The sequence below is a fragment of the Phodopus roborovskii genome, unplaced genomic scaffold, assembly GCF_943737965.1.
Source record: "Phodopus roborovskii unplaced genomic scaffold, PHOROB, whole genome shotgun sequence".
In the NCBI taxonomy this organism is placed as follows: domain Eukaryota; kingdom Metazoa; phylum Chordata; class Mammalia; order Rodentia; family Cricetidae; genus Phodopus; species Phodopus roborovskii.
In genome coordinates, this window is record NW_026126409.1 from 12,066,947 (window position 1) to 12,088,666 (window position 21,720).

General features: G+C 50.3%; 1 protein-coding gene across 4 annotated transcripts in view; it reads left to right on the plus strand.

Moving 5' to 3' along the window:
* Nucleotides 1–680: 680 nt before the first annotated feature.
* The window catches only part of Mcf2l (MCF.2 cell line derived transforming sequence like), a 130,691-nt gene continuing 109,651 nt past the window's right edge, over nucleotides 681–21,720 (plus strand). For 2 of the 4 annotated variants that reach the window (XM_051182001.1, XM_051182002.1), the window contains exons 1-2: nucleotides 681–875; nucleotides 6,033–6,202. In XM_051182001.1, the coding sequence (XP_051037958.1) occupies nucleotides 6,037–6,202 (166 nt within the window). In that variant the 5' untranslated portion in view covers nucleotides 681–875; nucleotides 6,033–6,036. The remainder of the gene's footprint in view (nucleotides 876–6,032; nucleotides 6,203–21,720) is intronic. The other 2 variants (XM_051182006.1, XM_051182009.1) reach the window with 1 other exon arrangement.

Consider the following 21,720-nt stretch of genomic DNA (forward strand, 5'->3'; position numbering starts at 1 on the left):
TTGTGATGCTGAATGAATGCCTGCCCTGGAGCCTTGGCTGATGCAGGATCAAACAATGAGTTCTTTGGGAGTTGGTCTTGGGACATAGAACCCTTCTTGCCTGTGACACTCAGCAGGGGTGCTGTTCATGAATACTATGGGAAAGGAAGATTGATTTCTTGCCTTGAACCAGAGAATGGGGTGTGGTCTTTCTTGTGTTTAGATGTCCTGCCTGGCAATCTGCTGTCTACAGAAGGTAACTCATCGAACCTCAACAACTGTGAATCTAGCATGCTCTTCCACCCAGAAGCCAGAAAGGCTTGTGGAACCTGTCTGAAGCCAGGGGGTTCCCACTCGAGTCAATTCTTCCACCCGGAAGCAGCAGAGAGGGGTCTTGGGAGTGCTGGCAAACCCAGCCCAGTCAGCTGGGGCTTCAGAATGGACACAACTTCCTGCAGGCCTTGTGAGGACCCCAGGGCAGACCCTGTGGTGTGGGGAGCTGGGGCACAGGTGCACCTCCAGGCTCCAGACTCTGCTGGGCTCACAAGAAAGACTTCGGGGACAGGAGACTGGGGACGCACCTCCCCTCTTCCAGACCCGCCCCTACCCCGCCCTTTTCCACTCCTGCAAACCCGCTCTAGCCCCCTCCCCCTGAATCCCGCCCATGCCCCGCCTCCTCCCCTGAGATCCCTTTCCCACTGTCCGGCTGCAACGGTCGCTGCACGGTCCCCAGTGCCTCCGCCCCTCCCCCACCCTCGCTCCCGTTCCCGCCTTCCCTTCTCCTCCCTCCCCCCTCTCAGTGGGCCCGGACCGACCCGCGGGCGGAGTCTGGGAGCGTGGCACCTACGAGCAAGTGAGCTCGCTGGACGCGGAGAAGACAGTTCCCAGCAAGACAGGTGTGCACGGGGTTGGGGCGGAGACGGGAGACCGAGAGACGAGGGGTGAGATACCCAGAGGGGAGGAAGAGGTTACGGGGATGAGGGTGTGGTTGGCAGACGAAGGGAGTGGGACCGAGCTCGCAGCGCTGTCCAGAACCATTCCTGTCTGGATCGCTTTGCTACGGGACTGGGTCTCCTATCGGCAGGAACTCTGGCTCCGAGCAGGGGCGGGGATCTCCCTAAGTGTCCCCATTGTTAAGAATGGGGTTCCTCTCATACTCCGGTGTCACATGGAGAGGGAATCCCCTCACACACCAGGCAGGTGCCATCTGCAGGGGGCGGGGCTCTTGCTTCCCCTGGGCAATTCTCAGAACCACCCCCCCAAGCTCTCCTGCTCCCTCCAACCTAGTGGTTGGGCCAATGTTCAGGACAGGTGCCATAGACACGGGGCATAGATGGACCAGCACCTGGTCCGCTGGGCTTGGCTGCTTTACCTTTTCTACCAAAAGAAGCCTAGGCTGCAGGTTAAAAATAATTCTGTCACTTTGTCTGCTAACTCCAAAGTCTCCCACTAGGAGTTACTTTTTAATCAGGCTCTTGGCGTGGCTACTCTTGACCCTCTCCAGCCCTAAGGCAGGAGACCAAGTACCACCCTGGTTTTTTGGAAGCCTCCTGGCCATGGTGAGTCCTACCCCAAACAGCTACAGAGCCATAGGCCAGGGAGGATTAAGATGCCCAGCTGCCCAAAGGATATTCTGCAGGGCCGTGGGAGGCCCCAGGATGTGTGTCCCTGGATGCAGGTCAGCACCAAAATAAAGTACCACCCTTCCTCCTTGGCTGCCGGGGGTTGGGTGTACATGGTCCTCTCCTCCAGTAAGTAGGAGATCACTTGGCCAGGTAAGAGTGCTACTCTGGAGAGGGAGCCCCTGGGCTCTGGGGAGGATCTTCTAATCCCGTCTCAAGACCGGAGCTTGCAGAAGAGGATTTCAAAAGTGTGCCACAGCCTTGGTCAGCCCCAACCTCCACTTTATTCTTGACCTTTCTGCCCCCCACCCCAAGCTCTGCAGGCTTTTAGCTTGTCACCTTGCCCTGCATGCCTGGACAGAGGCTTGAGAAATGGTTACTCAAGCTCACAAGTCCAATGTGGTCAAGAGCCACTATACTTCTGGAAGATGGTGAAGCCTGCCACAGCTGCCTTGCCAAATTCTATAGAAACAGAGACTTGTATAAAAGACTTGCAGAGAGTGAAGGGTGAGAGGGGCCAAGGATGGCCATGGAAGCCACCTACAGGCCTGTGGGCAACGTCTCAGTGCTGAGGTCCCCACATCTCTGAACCATCATTTCTCTGCAGAGTTGCCTTAACTACCTTTGGTTAACCCGAAGGGCGACAGAATGTCCCCTCCCCACAATGCCAAGGCTTTCTGTGGATGTGCCCTACTTGTAGGTCCTAAGTCAGCTCTGTTTAAGGGTCCCTCTAGTGCAGACATTGTCTCATGAAACCCAGTGTCTTAGTCACCTCTGTACAGAGGTCCCCTCCTTGAAGCTTCAATTCATGTCTGCAAAATGTGATGACATATGAAACCAAGAGGACCCTTGAGTAAGGAGTGGAACAAGTCACCTGGCTGTGCCAACTGAGGCTGTGGAGATGCAGCTGTCACTGTGTCAGGGTGACAATGACAGGAACACCACGCCCTATGTGTGCCCAGCTGCTTCTGTGCCACCCCCTGGCTTTACCTTCCTGGTTCAGGTGAGGCAGTGGCCACGACACCACATTTGATCTCTTGTGTCCTCTGTGTGAGACCAGGGGTGCCTGAGTCCTGGATCCTGATGAGCGGGTCCCTGTCTGTCCCCCATCTTCTGGAAACAGCAGGAGCCTTCTTCTGCAAGACCTGGCATGCAGGCCAGAATAGCTATTTTCCCCTTGGAAAGAGCCACAGAAGATGGTACATGAAGTTGGAGGTCTTGTGGGGGGGGGGGGCACCACACTGGTGAGAAAGTCACTTAGAGCAGTGTCACCTGCATGGAGTGGTGGCTTCAGAGGACCTTGCTCTATTCTAAGCCATTGCTGAGGACCAGAGGGCCTCTGTGGTCATCCTACAGCTTCAGGAACTCTGAATCTACCAGGGGAAGCGGCAGTGACTAACCTCTTCACACAGTTTCTATGTATGTCACGAGACACCGCCTGGGAGAGGCTCTGTGTGCAGGAGCCAGAGGTGGAGGCAGGGTGGGACTGGGCAGTTGTTAATGACCCTGAGTGATGGGCTGGAACCAGAGGCACTCGTGTGAGGGGGCCTCTGCACCCCCACTGCTCTTCCTTTCCTCTGTGTGAGCAGCCGTCCGAGAGTCCCTGGGGCCCAGGCTGCTGCCATGGCCCATCCTTGAGAGTGTTTCTGCCTTTGCATTCATTGGCACTGTGTCTTGTCTCATGTGGTTGCCTGTGCCAGCCGGCAGAAGCAGGAGTTACCCTGACAAAGACAACAACAGCTCGTGTGTAATAAACACTGGCCGACAGACCAGTGAGGCAGGGTTGGGGCTTTGCCTTGGATCTTCACTGGACTTAGCTGAATTCTGGCTACCTGGTGACTTCTCCTAGCTGTGGAGGGGTTTAATCCTACCCTGGTGTGTTCGACAACCATTGAGGCTCAAGGGTGCAGAGACCTGGGACCTGGGCCACTCAGGCTGGCCTCTCCTTGAACGCAGGCTACCTGAAAGCTGTCAGACACATGTCCAGTGCGTGGAGTTCTGGTAACCCTGAGATAGTAAAAATAGGTCCATATGGATGCAATCCTCAAGACTGATCTTCTGTTCCATGGGCAATACCAGCTGTGAAAGTCTCATTTCCTGCCTCTCAGGAAACACATCACTGCCAATCACCCTTCTGCTGTGCCCAGCCACCCCCCTCTGCCTGCTCAAGATCAGTCAGTTTTACCTCGACAGGGGTGTTCTTACATATAGTACACTATATAGCACACCGGGGCTGGTGTGCAGAGCAGCTAGGAAGGAATACTCTGCAGGAGAAAGAGAGGCTTGAGCAGGAAGCACGCAGAACTCAGGCATCATCAGGACCTAAGGGTGACGTAGGGAGCCAGGGTATCCCCAAGCCTTGCACTGTTCCTCACCATTGCAGGAGAAAATACCTGGGGCCAGGTGTGGTGACCCAGCAGTCAGGAGGAAGAGGCAGGTGGATTTCTGTGAGTTCGAGGCCAGCCTGGTCTACAGAGTGAGTGCCAAGACAGCCAGGGCTACACAGAAAAACCCTGTCTAAAAAAAAATTAAATTAAAAAGGAAATAAAAGGGGAGAAAAGAACAGTACCTGGGACCCTTCCTCTCCTTGTCCTTAGCGTTAGAGCAGGTAGAGCAGGGACGACAGAAGCTTAGACACGGGCCAGCAGTGAGGCAGACCCCCTCAAGTATGGATGCACATAGCATCAACCTGCTTCTCCCCAGAGATGTGTGGGACACCAACACTCCCAAAACTGATTAAATTCTCTTCACCAGCATTTAGAAGGCTAGGTGATAAAACAGGGTTGGTTGGTTGGTTTTTGAATCAAGGAAATTTCCCTTCCAACTTTTTATAGTCATTAATTTGGTTCACAGAACTGAGAAGTAGGTCTCTGGTCAAGGGTCAGTTGCCCTTGGAATTCTGTCCTTTCGAATCTCTATTTGCAGGTGAGGTGGGTAGAAGCTATGCTGTGCATGTGTTGTTCTCACCATGCGAGGCACAGGTAGGGAACACCTACCCCATGCTCCCCAAGGTCTGTCCCCAGACCATTGCAGGGACAGCTTGAGAAACTTCATAATAGACAGACGCACAGAGAGTGACAGAGGACACAGCTGGCAGCATTAAACCACAAAGGGCTTGTTCCATGGCAAGCAGGCAGGTAGGCCAGCTGTCCATACCCAAGGCAGCTGGGAGCTGGGGAAGACATGGGAGAGAGCAAAGCCTCGGCTGGATACTTCTCAGAGCTAGAATGACTGTGTTTGGGAACATTGTACTTACTGGATCATGTATATTCCCTTGCCATGCAGCTTGCATCTTACCTGAAGGGCCCACACTGTTAACAGAGGCTCTCAGACACTTTGATCACATTTCTAGAGCCAGGCATCTCAGGGCAAATCTCTACCCACCAGGCCAGACTCCATGAGGGACAGGCAGCAGAGCCAGAGAAAGCAAGGTGGCTGACCGTGGTGTGGGTTTGCTCTGAAGAGAGCCTAGGCCTGTGCTGACAGGGTGCCTGAGCAGGGATTTTGAAGTTGGGATCTTAATCATCCAACCTGTATATGACAAAGTCTCCTGCAGACAGTGGCCTCTTCAAAGACAGAACTAGGGAAGGAAGGGCTAAATAGAGCATGGTGTACATTGCCCAAGGCAGGAGCATTGGGGCTAGACGACAAAACAAAGCAAGTACTTGGAATATAGTTATCCTGTGGAGCCACCAAGACAACGCACCATGACGTATTCCAGTCTTCCTTCTCTTGGGAAGGCCTGTGGGCACAAAGCCATCAGAGAGGAGTCCTGCGGGGCCTCCCCAGTGCTGAGAAGGGCACCTGAGAGACGGGTGACCAGACTGAGGCAGGTGAAAGAGATAGCAGCTAACTAAGGTGGGCAGGTGAAACTAGGCATGTACCTTGCAAACAGTGGCGCTTTCTCTTTAAATTAAAGATCACTTCCCAAGAAGCTTCACCAAGTGTTTGCCAGATTTCCCCTGGAGGAAGAATACAATGATGTTTGTTCTGGACCCAGGAGCCTTTGCTTTGCTTGGAGGTTTTAAAAATGTTTTGAGTAATCTGAAAAGCCACTAGCCTGGCTTTGAGAGCTTGCCCAGCCAGTGAGGCAGACCTGGAAACCCAGAGAACTCAGAGAACTGGCATTCCCATGTCCTTGATGTCAAAGACATCTAAGTTTTCCTCCTTTCCCCTCTTATGCCGAAGAAGTGAATTCTAGTTTTCTTATACAACCCCTACTTCAGTATATTTAAGTGACAGGTTTTTTTTAACTGAATATCAAGACAGCCTGCTACAAACTGTTGAAATTCAGAGAATAATTAACTTCACACACACATCTCCTTGCCACTTCAGAGTAAGTGCTAACGTAGCGAGTGGTTTTGTTCTTATCTAGAGAAACAATTCTTCAATCTTCTTGCAACTTGACTTGTTTTCCCTTTGACATCACAGCTTCATGCCCGACTGTTGGTGTTTCATCTTGTGTAAGGAATGTGGCGGAAGCAGTCCTCCATCCCAGCAGCACAACGGGGCCTTCAAAGAGGAGGCCGACCACCAAGTGGATGTGTCCGATGGCATCAGGCTTGTTCCGGACAAAGCAGAGGCGACGGCCACAGCCCCGGGTAGGTGCTAGCGGTCCAAGTCTCTCTCTGATCCCCACTGATTGGATTCTAAAGTCCTATGCTCAGCCAAGCCCCTGGCTGTGCTGGGATTTCTTATGGGTTAACCTGCTTTTGGGGGCAGACCATCTCCTCTGGTAGCCCGCTTGCTTGTTGGCTACTTCAGTAAGTATCATAAAAAGAGATTGGCTCTGGTTAGAGATAATGAAAAATATGTCTTTAGGTTTTAAATAAAGTACAGTACACCAGAAGGGGGAACTATTTGTAGTCTTTTTTTTTTTTTTTTTTTTTTTTTTTTTTTTGTACTGTTGCTTTAATTTCGTATGCTTTATCTTAACATGCCAACCAGCTCCCTGCTACCAGAAAGGATAGAATTAGAGCCATGGAATGTATACCACCAGACTTCCAGGGCATAGGCCTTTCCCATGGTCAGCCTGTGCATGAGGCTAGTCATTTGGGTCCATGGTCCTGGCCAGCCTACAGGCCCCATGCTGGGGAAGAATGGCAGAGTGTGCCCTGAGCTCACATACTTTTAACTGTGCCTCCCCAGTGTGACCCCCAAAAGTAAAGCATGCGGTGGGCTAAGAGGTGTGTGTAGCCCACTGAGGGGGAAGTATGAACTTGACTCCAGGGCTGTCTTGTTCTAGGACTGACCAAGCGTCAGGCTGTAGGCTGAAGGAAGCTCTCTTAACACCATCTTCCTTTCATCCTTGACTCTTCTGGCCATGGCCCAGGCTAGCATTTGTGGCAGTTGAGTCTGACTCACGGGGCCAACTGGGCTGTTTGCTGTGAGGCGTCCCCATCTTAGATTCTTGCCAAGAGTTGTGTGTCTTGTTCAGGGTGTCTGTGGTGACAAACTCTGTAAGGTTTGTAGCAGCTTCTGAGGTCACCAGCTACCTGGTGACCATGGCTTGGGCCTCCCTGGACCCAGCATTGTGAGCCATACCTTCTGCCTTGGCTGAAGGAGGGATTTCCCTTCACACGGTGGATCTCGCCAGGGTCTGTGACTTGTGCTGCCGTTTCTGCCTCTCTGTGCCAGTGATACCCTGTCCTAAAGAAACGGCTGGAGTCCAGTCCTCCAAGGTGGACCCCAAGTAGGAACCAGGGAACTGAGCTTTCTTCTTGTCATGTGCTGCATGTTTACGCTTCTCTAAAGGTCGGGTCCCAGAATGTAAAAAGGAGCAGTCAGGAGAGGTTGCCATCACAGGGCCGTGCAGAAGGCGAGCTCCCCAAGGAATCCTTCAGGGGCTGTTTGATGGAACACTATTTACTGTAGCTGGAGTGTGATGAGTCCCGCAGAATTCAAGTCACTTTGGCTACCCAAGCCAAAATGGTACTCGCTGGTACTCACTGGCCTTCCTTAGGATTCTGGGTGAGCCTCACAGGCATTGGGTTATAAGGCTGTCCTCAGAGCAGCCCGAAGGTCAGTCCCAGAAGGTTGACCCTACCTTGACCGCTCTGACTTACCTGCATTCTCCTGACAGGAAAAGTCCGGCAGTATGTCTTATTATTTATTGATTATATATGGACTGTAGAGCAGAAAACAGGTTTTGTCACACCTACTCTGGTGTGGCATGTCTTCACCTTGCTACTGCACACAGCAGTGACAGCCACCTCAGGCTTTGGGGAGCCATACAGGCTGCTGGGCACCACTCCACAGGTTGCAGCCCTAACTCATGTTACTGCTGACTCCTTTCTTCTTGGTATATGTGCTGGCCCTTCCTGATCCAGAACCGTGCAGCCCAGAGTGTGGCTAAACCAGTGAATCCCAGGCAGTGACCCTGGTAATGGGCTCCTGCAGATGACCTGTGTGCAAGCTCTGAGCAGAGGAACCCAAGCACTCTCCTGTTTCCTCAGTGACAGAGAAGGGCTGTGATTAAAAACCTGTAGCCTGAATTGAGCTTGGCATGACTTGTTGAGATCACCACTCCTGGGCTGTTTCCCTTCTTCTTTTCTAGAAGCCATTTGAAGTGATGCAACCTGACAAAATTTACATCTTTAAATCATTAATTTTTATAGTGACAAAATATGCACAAATTCTTAGCTGGGCAGTGGTGGTGCACGCCTTTAATCCCAGCATTCAGAAGCAGAGGCAGGTGGATATCTGTGAGTTCAGGGTCAGCTTGGTCTACGAGATTTCCAGAACTGCCAGGGTTATTATACAGAGAAACACTGTCTTAGTAAATAAGGTTGCTCCCATTACACACACACACCCCATCTCCAGCACCCTCTTCTTCCCAGACCCAATCCCTAGTCTCAGTCCCTGGAAGCCACCACTCTATGTTCTGTCTGTGCGGTTTGACACTCTGGGGTCATAGTGAGTGTCCCCGTTGAGTGCTCCCACCTCATGGTGGATCATTTCACTCAGCACGTATCCGAGATGCTCTCTGGGCCAAGGCTCAGCCAGAGTCCAGGGTGCAGATGACTCAGCATGTGGTCCCACTTGCTTGTAAGTGGATGCATGGGCTCTCTCCCCTCTATAACTGTTGTGGATAGTTCCAAATGTGGTGTGCCTTTGTCTCTGTGTCTCCAGAGATAGGTGGCTGCTGGGAGATATCCGCCAACTGTTTTACAGGCTGAGTCCCCTCTGCCAGGAGCCTTATGCGCAGGCTGCTGTGTCCAGCCTACCTTCCGAATTCTGTCAACACACTCCTATCCCTGGTCATGCGGAGGTTTGGGCCATGCTGGGTAAACAGTGATAAGCCTGTTTCCCAACTCACTGGCTGTGGTCTGGGGCCATCAGTGTGATCTGGCATCCCTTCAGCCTTCATTTCACCACACCACCACAACAGCGTGTCTGGCCAAGCAGTCCCCAAAACTCTGCAGTTAAGCACTTCACCATCAGCTGTGGGAGGCTCCAAGAGCATCCACGGATGCCCCTTTCAGGGATCCCATCTGTACTGGTCAGACAACTGCCATTCAAGCCAGCGCCTGTGCAGTGAGACTTGGTGAAAGGCCACAGCTTGGCTCAGTTGTCTCTGGACCTTGCTCCTGCCTTGGCCAGTCTCTGTGGGAAGCCCATCCTCACCATAGTTATTCTTGCTGCAGAGCCATCCCTCCTGAGACACTGTTCTGACTCTGCTTGGCCTGCGGTCCATCCAGCCCATGGCCCCTGATGCAAGGCTCCTCCTACCCTCCTTAACTGTGCTTAGAGCTGGCTTTCCTGAAGAAAATCACTTCCTTCCATGCAGGATGAAGCGGTGCCACTCCCAGGATGGACTTGGGAGTCTCTCCTCCCAGCTGACTGGTCTGTGTGTCACCCTCTAAGGTCCAGCCATGCCTGCCTTCTGGGCCCTCCAAACTCCCCCAGGACTGGGGTTCCCAATCCTGGCTCCCTTAATTTGTAGACACTCTTATTTGTATCCCCCACGCTACCAGCCAGACATCCTGGGGAATGCCTCTCCTAGCATCTTTATAGGTCTCTTTTCTGGCCTGAGTGAAGCTGCTTGCCTTGCAAGGGATTTGTGCCCATTCCAGTGCTCAGTCCTCAACACTCAGAAGTGCAGCAGCAGCTACACACCCGTCACCTCTACCTGGGAGGTGGAGGCAGGATGATCGTATAGTCAAGGTCACTCCCAGATATATAGAAAGGTCAAGGCCAGCCTGAACTCAGGAGACTGTCTCAAAAAGCAAAACAAAGCAAAAAAACAAAAACAAAAACAAAATCATGAAGCCACCTCTGTCGGAATGCCCTTGGAGTCTAGGGAGGCCCCTTGGAGTGCTCCATCTCTCTCAGACACACTTAGGGGAGAAAAGGTATATTCTAGCTTATGATTCCTAGTTACAGTCAGAGCAGGGAAGTGACAGGCGGCAGGAACTTGAAGCAGCTGGTGACACCCACAGTCAAGAACAGAGAGAATGAATATGAGCCTATATGCCTACTAGTGTTCAGCTTGCTTTCTCTAGTCACACGGTCCAGGCACCAAACCCTGGAAATGCTATCAACACAATGTGTAAGTCCCCTGTATCAATCAATGCAGTCAGGCAATCCCCCACAGACACGCCCACAGCCCAACCTGATCTAGCAACCCCCTTATTGAGATTCCCTTCTTACGGGATTCTAGATGGTCTCAAGTCACTCATTAAAACTAACATTAACACGTGTGAACACACAAGCATGGGCGCGCACACAGAATACATAAGCCAGTGTGGGCATGAACACAAGAAAGGGTACACATGTCAGTATACATGGTAGGGACATGCAGGCATGGTCACCTGCACACATGGGCATAGGTGGGCAAGCTTGAGCGCACACACATGTACATGATGTGTTTCACTGAGATGAATTCAAAGCTGATCCAGCTCTTCAGACTCCTTGTTCTCTGGATGGATGCCTAGCACAGCCTCCCTCTCCAGATGACTCCGCCCTCTGTCTTCCTGTGGCGCTCTCACACCTCTATGATCCCAGCAGGTATAAATGCTGCTGCCTGCTCCCTTTTGGGGGGTAGGAGACAGAACACTCCTGCCCTAGCAAGCCAGAGGGTCAGCCTTGGCCAAGGATGTTCCAATCCCAGTTCCCGCTCCCTCCACCCCCGTCTCTCCACACCTGTCTCCCATCTGCTCCTTAGAGAGGGTAAGGCCTCCCCTAGGAAGTCCCACTAGCTTTCTTAAATGGCCTGATACCTGAAGCTTGTGATGGTGAGCACTCCCCAGTACCCTGTTTAGGCATAGGACAGCGTGTGTAGTTAAAAAGAAAAATTCCATGTTACATGTGGGATCAGTTTCATAAATGTTTTATAGTATTACAGGGCAAAGGAAGTCATTGCAATTTTAAAATACATTGGTGGTATTTAAAATGCACTTGGATAGACAGATACAGCGAGATGGGGGAGCTATTTTATAGGTCCAAGATGCTAACCGATGATATTCTCAGCTGTTGGATTGCTGGAAGCTAGTGTCCTGCTAAGCTAACAGCCTCTAATGGGTTTTTATCTATTATCACCAGGCGTTGGTTCAGATACAAAGTGGGGCATGGAATGGCTCTTCCAGAAGCTAAAACTAGCCCAAGATAAAGTAACTAGCCTCTGAACCTACAAAATGCCAATCTCTCCACAGTTCTGAAATCCCAACTGGCCCACCAGTTTCTGCATACACAGAATATAATTTTCTTCTAAAAATTTTAGACGTATTTCCTTTTAAAAAAATACTTAGAAATGCTTGTGCTGAAAATTGTGCAAGCCATGCAACCATGGCTATTAGCTGTGTTTGTGCCTGCTTAGCTTACATCGCTTTGGTACCTACAGAGGCTATCTTTTCAGTCAAGCTCTTTGGCAACAGTATTCATTCATCTTATCAGCACCATCTGGAACTCTGAGATGCAATTTTTTTTTATTTATAAATCAAGTAGACCATGAAATGTATTTGAGGTGCAATATTAAATTCCTCCGTGTTCTGAAGGGACCAACAGCCAGTCTGATTGTCTATGAGATTTCACTCCATTCTGGCTTGAACACATGAGTCATGCATATTTTGTGGTTATTTTTCCTTCTTCACTGTAGTAAGCAGACACTGAGTGGCTTCACATCTCTGATGAATGCAGCATGTGCCAGCATTTGTGATAGCCCCTGTCTGGGTGGGCGTCCCTGGTGAGTTCTTGCATTTGGTGCCGGGGTGGTCTTTGTGGGTAAACAGTGTGGCAAACCAGCCTCACAGCAAAGTGGGGGCCCAGAGTCCTCTGGCATCAGGCCTGATTGAGGGCAGCTCACACTTGTGGCTTTCTGTCCCTTATGCAAAGTGAGAAGCCAGGTGATGGTCAAGTCCCTTTCTTGGACACTGAGCCTGGGAGAGAAGCCTGTGTCACCTCCCTAACATGAGTAAACACTTGGGGATTGTACTTGGCCAGGATCGAGGCTGGGAAGGTACTTTCAAAGTACAGCTCTTCTGTTGTCTGATGCAAAGTCATTTCTTTCCCTTTTTAAACACAGAATGTAAAAGTAAACGTAACAGCTTAGAAGAGCAAAATCTCTACATGTGTGTGTTGCATGCTGCCTGAGTGTGCCTCTATGTGTGTGTGTGTGTTTGTAAGCATGCTTGTGAATGTGAGTGTATGGTGAGGGTGTGGTCAGTTGTGGGCACTCCTAAGAATGTATGATCTCCATTCTGGGGTGTCTTAAGTTGCCCATAGTGCTCCATTGAGATGAGTCATATGGTTAGGAGCCTTTAACAGGAATCCCTGAAGGCAGAAGAGGGTTTGGGGAATGTCTGAGTAGACAGTTCACTGTACTGCTGTCTACTAGCCTTTATACCTAGAGGAAATCATGGCTCCCTGCAGTGAATGGGGGGGCACACAGATGGTGAAGGAGGAGCCTGCTCTGTGCTAATGATCTGGAGGCACACACGACTGCCCTGCCAGTGCAGAGGACTGTCACCTGAAATAGTACATGGAGAGCTCCTCAGTGCCCAAACCAGGCCAGTACGGCTGAGCATGGGATCTGAGGGCTCATGATCCGCAAATGATAGGTGAGAATCACACCAGACACCCATGCATGGGAAGCATTCAGGATGACAGACATAGCACCGCAGGAACATCTACATACATGGGCATGTCTAAACACGCATACCCATGAATACAAAACAGACATACATGCATGAAACATAGATACAAACATATACATACATAACAGACTCATGTTGACACAAACATATGCATAGTGTACACATAGATACATAGACATTCTCTTTTTTTGGTTTTTAGAGACAGGGTTTCTCTATGTCACCTTGGCTGTCCTGGAACTCTCTCTGTAGACCAGGCTGGCCTCAACCTCAGAGATCCACCTGCCTCTGACACCCCAATGCTGGGATTAAAGGTGTGCACCACTACTGCCGGCTGACACATAGACATTCTTACACATGCACATGACATTCCTATACCACATGTATACATAAATGCATGTGTACACAGCACTGGCACAGAGACACGCCCGTGCATATGACATACATGCAGCTTGTAAGATGCTACAGCAGTGCTGAGAAAATGCATTCATTTAACTCTCTTCAACTCACAAAGAAAAAAAAAAATAAAAAAAAACAAACAAAAACAACTCCATGGATCCCACTACCCAAGATATGCTCGGGAACTTGGGAGTTATGCTAGTGAGGGGTGCGTGTGAGACACCCAGGCAAGCAGCACAGCTTCTGCCAATTCCCACCCCAAGGAACCGGATTCCAAGACCGCTGGAAATATGAAGGTTGTGGACAGCATTTATGAAGATGTGTAGTCCTGTGGATTTCTTGTGCCTTCCCACTGCTATGGCTTCCAGAGATCCTATCTAAGAAGCAAAGGAGGCTTGCAAAGAGACGCTATCATTTTTGCAAGCACTGGTGAATTTCAGAAACCATCTCTGTCCTGCTGCTGCTACCAGGGAGGGGGGAAATGGTTGTCAAGTCCCTGAAACAAATGAAGAAAAAGCTGAGGCAAATCTGAAGACAGTCATTTGGGAATCTGGCAGCAGAGGAGCCCAAGTCACCACCAAGATCCTGAATGTAAAATCCAGATGTGTAAACCTCCATGTTGCCTTTCAGGTAAATGTGGTTCTTTTGGGAAGCAGTCACAGTGGTTACCAGCAGTGTCCAGTCTGGGGCCTGCAGGCACAGTGGTTACCAGCAGTGTCCAGTCTGGGGCCTGCAGGCACAGTGGCACCAATAGTGTCCAGTCTGAGGTCTGCAGGCACAGTGGCACCAGCAGTGTCCAGTCTGGGGCCTGCAGGCACAGTGGCACCAGCAGTGTCCAGTCTGAGGTCTGTAGGCACAGTGGTTACCAGCAGTGTCCAGTCTGGGGCCTGCAGGCACAGTGGCACCAGCAGTGTCCAGTCTGGGGCCTGCAGGCTACCTCACCATGGCTGGCTATGAGTGCAACCTATCATGAAACAGTACACAAACTTAAAACACTGACAGTAACATTTTGGTAACTTGATTGTACAGATGACAGTGTCATGCTGCAAGTCTGCTAGAATGTTCCAGGGGCTCTGTGAGCCTTTCACTTTTTCTAAGTGGTAGAGCATCTACTATAGAAGTTAACCTGCTCTAGGCCAAGAACCACAAGTAGCTCCACTCAGTCCTAGGGAAGGGCCACGGTTGCAAGAGACAAGTCTAGTCCTCCCAATGGACAGGGTATCAAACTGCCCTGTAAATTCCTCTCCCTTTACCCAGAACAACTCTCAGATGTCACCAGTAAAGTTTATCTGTGCAGTGGATGGCAGTTAATGGAAACTCACAACTTGTCAAAGTGCAAAGACTATTTGTCAGTAGAGCACTCAGCCACAATTGTCACACTCCCCTCCCAAGGCTCAGGGACCATCATGACAGAAAGGATGGAAAGATTGTTAAGAGCCAGAGTTTGGGGAGAACAGAGCAAAGCAGTTTCTTCGGGACACAGCAGGACCACTACACTAATGAACTTGCAACATCTGTGGCTGCCTGTACAAGATCAAGCCTGTCACCATCAGTATGAAGTAGGGAGGCATTCATGAGTCCTAGTCGCCACCGAGGAGCTCTGGACAGTTGATGGCCTCTAGGGGAGAGACAGTCAGTTCTCTCTTCTTGGAGTTTAGTTTATGTATATGGATGTTTTATCTGCATGTATGTATATGTACCATTTATATGTGGAGTGGCTGCGGAGGACAAAAGAGAGCACCAGATCCCCTGGAACTTGAGTTACAGACAGTCTCAACATGCCATGTGGGTGTAAGAAATCAAACTCAGATCTCTGAAAGAGCAGCCAATGCTCTTAACCACCAAGCCATTTCCCTAGCCCCAAGAAAGTCAACTTTTTTTTTTTTTTTTAAAGCTGTGGCCCTTGGTAGGATTTCCACACTCCAGTGAATGGCACACAGGAGTATATGGCCAGCACAGATTACTGGGAAAAAGAAAAAAGGATACAAAATTGGGAAATGGATGAGTAAATGGGGTAAATCTGGGAGGAGTTAGGGAAAGGAGTGGGAGGTTAATATGACTAAAATATATTGTGTGAAATTCTTAAAGAATTAATTAAAACATTATTTTTTTTAAAAGCCTCAGACACGTCCAACACTAGCTGACAATGGAAACACACATGTGTCTGTTTGGCACGTCTTCTGCTGAGCTTTCTCCACCATCTTCATAGTTACAGGTCACATCCTCCCAGGGGTGGCTCTCACGTTGAGGTTGGCCCATGTAGCCCTGATGTCAGGAGGCATACTCTTGTCTTTACCAGTTTCGACCGCTGGGGATGTGTTCTTACCTGAGTCACCTCAACATTGATCCCAGAGGGCTTGGCCAGAGTGTGCTGCTCTGGGTTTCCTGCAGAATAAGGGCAGAACCCTCCGCACTGTGCCGCCTGGGGTTTCCCACAGAGGAGAGCGAGGGCAGAACCCTCCAAAAGATGTCCCCTATGCTGAGGTGAGGTCCAGCTGGCTCTCTCTCCAGGTCTGAATGAGAACAGAGACTCTGACCCATGCCTTATCACTTCCCTAAACAGCTTCCCAAGCTGAAGTGTTCCTTTCCGGGTTCACAGTGTCTTCACAGCACATCTGTTCCTCAAATTCCTGCACCATGGCATGTCGGGAGCTGTCTTTGCGGGGCTGCAATCGGAGCCAGCCGAGCAGCCCCAAGTCCTCCATACCTGAGTGGGGAAGTATGGGTGAAGGAAAGGCTAGCAATAGATAAGACACACACACACACACACACACAGAGAGAGAGAGAGAGAGAGAGAGAGAGAGAGAGAGAGAGAGAGAGAGAGAGAGAGAGAGAGAGAATAAAGGTCAGGAGGGCAGATCAGTCAATACTGAAATGCCATGAGTTTATTTTTCACCACTCTTGTATACCATAACCAAAAAGTGGAACACAGCATCGTGTATATAAAACAAACAGAATTTTCTTCCTCACTTATCCTAAGGGTTCAGTAACCACACCTTAGCTCCAACTTCTTGTTCCCTAGCCTTGAGGTCAGGAGTAGCCACACCTCAGATTCAGGTCTGTTGTTATTTAGACTAAGACAGCCAAAAGCATCCTTCTGTAGGCACACCTTTGACCTTTAGGTCTTGTGACTTGCTGACAGCTTTGATCTCTGTCCTTGTGTCAATATGGAGTGCAGCCATCTTTATGGGCACCCACAATCACACACATTGTATTCATCATGGTGACAGGGAGCTGGCTCTGTGCACCTGGAGGACACTGGCAGCACTGGGCTCTCATACTGCTCTGCCACTCAGAGACGTGGCTCAGAGGTGTGAGCTATTTTTCCACCTTCTCCTTTGCAAAGCGCTGTGTGGAAGAAAGGAGACAGAAGATGTGACGTTTGTTGCCAGGTGATCTCTCCTGCTTCCTTTTGAAAGCTTTAAGGTGTATAATGGTCTCATTGGGCTATACAGCAGGCAGCAGAACCAGCAGACAGAGGACGAGCCTCACCAGAGCCACAGTCACCTAACACCTTGCTGGACACTTGCTGGCTTCCCCTGCTCCTCTGTGTTAGTGAGGATGGCACCCCACCCCCATGCTGTGGCCGGGAGGGCTCACCTGGCATCACAGTTGAGTGGCAGCTGCTTGGCTCTCTTCAGTCTGTGCAGACACTTCCTTCTCTCTGGAACATCTACCCTTCTAGGACAAAACTTAGCAAAACCCAGTGCTCAAAAAGATATCCAGAATCACGTCAGGAGAGAAACAGGAATAAGACCTCCATCACACCCCTATCACTGCTAGCCCTGGAAACTTACCAGCCAGGACATCAGAAGGCAACTTAAGAGAACATGGAGCCTGCTATGCCAGTGTGGAAGACAGTGGACAGTTTTATTCAAAACTATACTGTGCCTGTACTGCCCAGCACTTCCCCTTGGCATCTACCCAGAGGAGTTGAGAACTTGCAGCCATAGGAGACGGGCATGTGGGTATATACGACAGTGTCATTCCCAAGCCGTGAAAATTTGGAGGTTCCCAGTATGTTCCCAGATGAAGCAGTCAGTGGATACACAACCTAGCCCTTCCAACAATAAATGGAAGGGCATCCAGCAAAAGAGGCCAGCTTGAAGGCTCTGCAGTGGGATCCCATTGTGTGACTGTGTAAACGAAGACTGTGGAGTCAGCAGGAATGTCAATGCTGATGGGAAGGCAGGACAGCTACAGAAGATGTGGTTTGGGGTGCTTTTTGAGACAGGTCCCAGGCTGGCCTTGAACTCACAAGCTCCAAAGTTCAGCACAGTGTCCAGCTTAGAGGGTTTCTAAGACAGTGAAAGCACCAATACTGTAATGATGGATGGACAATGGTGTGTGCATACCAAATCCACCGAATTTCCTGTTGTGAATAATAACTATAGCATCACAGCTGGTCCAAGGAGCCCTGGAAAGAATGAGGGCTGTGACAAGAGATCCAGCTGCATTGTAAATATACAAAGACCCTCCATGAAGGGCAGGGCTTTCAAGCACCAATGCTGGAAACTGGGAAAAGTAGAGGCCACAGAAAGGGACAGGAGAAGCCATTCATGAACCCCTTGAGAGCACAGGTTCACCTGATGACTCTGTCACACATAACCATATACACTGACCATGACCTTCTACATGACAAGGGACAGGAGAAGATGAAAGGGTGGCAACTGGTGAGACATGGAGTCATCACAGGAATTCACCTTAGCCCAGGATAGATGCACATGGTCACCTTCAGAAATCCATGGACACCCTAGTATATATCTTTGTCTCCTGCCCTGACATCTGGCTGTCATTACCCCAGTACCAAGGAGCCCACTGGTAATACCCTCTTGTTGTCTAACACCCCCTCCAATAAAAGGATCCAGGATCCCCAGAGAAATGGCCGAATCTAGGATAAGGGCAGGAAACACAGACAATGACCCAGCATCTTGTGGTGCCAAGGAGTCAGGAAGTACTAAAAAAAACCTATCCAAACCCACAATGATGGGGCAGGTCAGAGGGGTCTAGGCGCCTAGCAAAGAGCCCAGTTAGCCAACACTGAAACAATGAGTATCGAAGTAAGTTGGGTGAATTTTAATGCAAAAAATGCAGGTGTATGTATTGACATCAGTGACAGAATAAAGCAATCCTGCTGAGGAGACAAGGCAAGTGCCCTTTGCAGAGGAATAATTGAAGTAGCTACTTGTTCATCTAGTAGGGCCTGGTCCCTACTTCCTCGGTGTGTATCACTGAACCGAACCACAAGGGGCTAGAAGTTACAGTGTGCAGAGGAGGAAGGGGGTTGGTAGATCTGCTGTACCCATGATAACCCTGCCACCCCCTGAAGATCCAACCCTGTAAAGCCTTGTGTTCAGTAGAGTTGTCCCACTCATGCCCAGCAGTGTGACAGATGTGTAGGGCATCACAGGGACAGGCAGGGCAGGCAGCACCAGAAGGCTCCTGCTGGGCATGGCTCTGATGTTGCCTGCCTCACTGTAGACTTCTGTGTCAGCCATAGCTCTACAGTTCCAAGGCCTGGCTTCCCCAAGCAAGGAAGACATTTCTAGGTGTTTCCATCATAAAACTCATAGGTCGTAAGGAAGAGCTCGACACCTTCATGTAAATCTCGATGCTATGGTGGCTTTTTATAGAGAGTAATTTGAAACTGGTTTATCTTGAGACCAGTCAAAGCACTATAATCATTCTTTCTCACACATGTATCTGTTGGGGACAAGAGGTACCTTTTTTTTTTTTCAATGCTGTCCCCAATTCTGGACATGTGAAAAAGTTCTGTATATGAACTAAGCTGAATGGAATTCTGCTGGAATTCCACCAGGTGAGCCAGATGGCCTTCTGGGTAGCCACTGGCCACGGCCAGCTCAGGCAGAGGGAGCCCTGGCTGCCTCGTTCCATTGGCTGCCTGTTGGCTATGTAGGTCAGATCTCCGTGGGTCTCAGGAATGCATCAAAATAGATGACTTTGACTTCAAACTTGAAACCTCACGTGCCAATCACCTAACACAAACCTTCTCATATGTATGCACACACTTCCGAAGAAGTGCTTGCAGAGAGACTCGTGTGTAGTTTCTGTGTATGTTATTGTAAATGTTAAAACAGCCACAGGACTCCCTGCACCGATGCTGTACATGGGGCAGATATCAGTGGTGGGTTTGTGGGCATGGGAGCACTTGCCTTCCTGTGGACAAGCTTCGTCTGTTGCTTGACTTTTGTGTAACCCCTGCTCAGGCAGCATTACATCAGACCTTCTTGCATTGAGGTTGTAATTCCTCAGCCCACTCACCTCCTGGACAGTGATCTATAACAGGATGGCCTGGGAGCCTTCAGGATGCACAGGGTGTGCAAGCCATATCCACCCACAGGAACGCTTCTACACCACGCTCTTTCTACGATGCAGGTGAGCTGGAATCTGGCCAGCCTTGTTAGGAATCCTGTGGCCTATGCCCTGGACAGAGCTGGCTTGTCCCTAGTATGTCACCTCATAATTACTTGGTCACAGTCGAGCCCTTCTATTTGTCTAGGCTGCATGTCCTATCTTGTGAATTCAGGGAGTGGGTTTGGTCCAGTGTCTTAAGTGAGGAAAAGCTGCTGGCCAGTCCCAGTGAGGCCTCTGGTGTAGTGTGCCAAGAAATGTCATGTGGTGCACATGGCATCGTCTGTGCAGCAGGGGAAGGGAGGAATGTCTGTCTGTACAGATGGTGCATCCACTGCTCCTGTCAGCCCCTCTCCAGCATATCCACCATTCCCCCTTACCCAGGACTGCACACTTGCCACTCACCTATCAGCAGCTGGCTAGGGGCAGCTCTGTGGGCAGAATTCCCTGAAATGTGTCTCTTCTTGAGAATTAAGGCAAGTTTACACGGAGAGGCTTTAGGACAGGAGTGATGGTGGGAGGGGCAGCAGCAAACCTGTGACTGTAAGGACCAGTAGAACATGCTGAGATTCCTGGGTACAGAGCTGGGATGAGCCTCTGGGTGCGCCACTGGGCTGCCCTGCCAGCTCTGGGCTAGCCCCCTGAGCCTCTGGTACAAGACAGAGCATCTGTTATAGAAAACTGTGCTCAGGAGTAAACTTCCTGCTGTCTGATGCCCTCTCCATGGTGGGCAAGTTCATTGTCCATGACACAGCTTTCTTCCTGGGAGCTTTCTGAGGCACCACCCACTGGGAGATCTGCCTCTGCCCTGGCCAGAGCTGTGCTGAGGGGATAGTCAGCACAGCTCAGAGAAAAGCCTGGAGACCAGAGAGCAATAGAGGAATGGACCTGTATGTCCACAGAGTCAGGGGTACTGAGAAGTCTTGGGTCAGACCAGATGCAGCCCTCCTCACAACAGATAGGTGGCAGTGTCCCTTGCCTTTGTTGAGGCTGCATTTGCATTTGATAGCCAACTTGCCACAATCTATAAACCACTTGGGACTGTCTAGATCAGCTTTGCTATAGGAGATTGCCTTGGTCATGCTAAATGATGGAGAAGACCAGAAGACCAAATCCAACAGTGGGCGGCACCATTCCTGGGCCTGGGCCCTGAAATGTACATAATGATAGAGAAGGCAAGTGGTTGGAGCACTGTGCATGTTTGCATTTCTTTCTCTCTGCTCTTGATTGTGGATGTGACTAACTGCTTCTGGTACCCACATTGATTTCCTCACAATAATGGACTGTGTAACCTGGAATTAAGCCAAATAAACCCTTTTTCCCTGGAAGTTGCTTTTGTTGGGGGTATTTTACCACAACAAGTAGAAATAAAACCAGGACACTGATAGGCAGGATAGATACCAAATTACACATCTGAACAGATGCCCCCCAGACCCCTCTGTGTTCCAAAGAGGCATGAAAGGGAGCAATCTACAATAGGCCATCTCTCTGGAAGTGCAGGGCATGCTCCTGGGGAAAGGAACAGAAGCTGCGTGTGCGTGCAGTTTCATGGTGACCACAGGCGTTCAGGTGCGAGCATGTAGGGTGTGCAGGGTGTTGTGGATATGAGGTATGTGCCTCAGTCATCTGTAGAGGGTCACTGTGACACCATGACACCGTGGATGAACCTGTGACTCTCTGACGTCAAGCTCAGTATACCATGATGTCACCTGGGGATGACCATTCTCCTTAAAGCTCTGTGAATGACCTCTGCTCACCTGGGTGGGGGTGGGGACATCGAGTAGTGTCCTGGCTTCTGCTGACCAGGTACCTTCCACTATAAGCTGCTTTAACCTGACACGCTCACTAGGGGGCAGAGTAGCAATGGCAAGCCACTGCTTGTGCACCAGGCTGGTATGCCTTTAGGAACCTAAGGATGTCTGTGCACATCTCTGAAGATGCAGTCATCCATGCACGGGTGCCAAACCCAGGCTTCTCAGACAAGGGTTTTGTGGAGAAAGAAAATGAAAGATAAGTCATATCTTAGCACTGAGTCTGTGTATGCCTGCATGCCACCCCACCCCACCCTGAGCTAATGATATCTGTAAGGTCAGCCCTCAGCCCACATAGCCAGGGCTAGAAGGACCCATCGCTAGGTGCACAGACTTAGAGTGGGGTAGGGCACTGAGGGGCAGGTGCAGTCTGAGGTGCTCACTGCTCAGTGCCCAGGTTCCTCCTACCTGGCTCTCTGGTGTCTTTCCTTGGAAAGGGAATGTCAC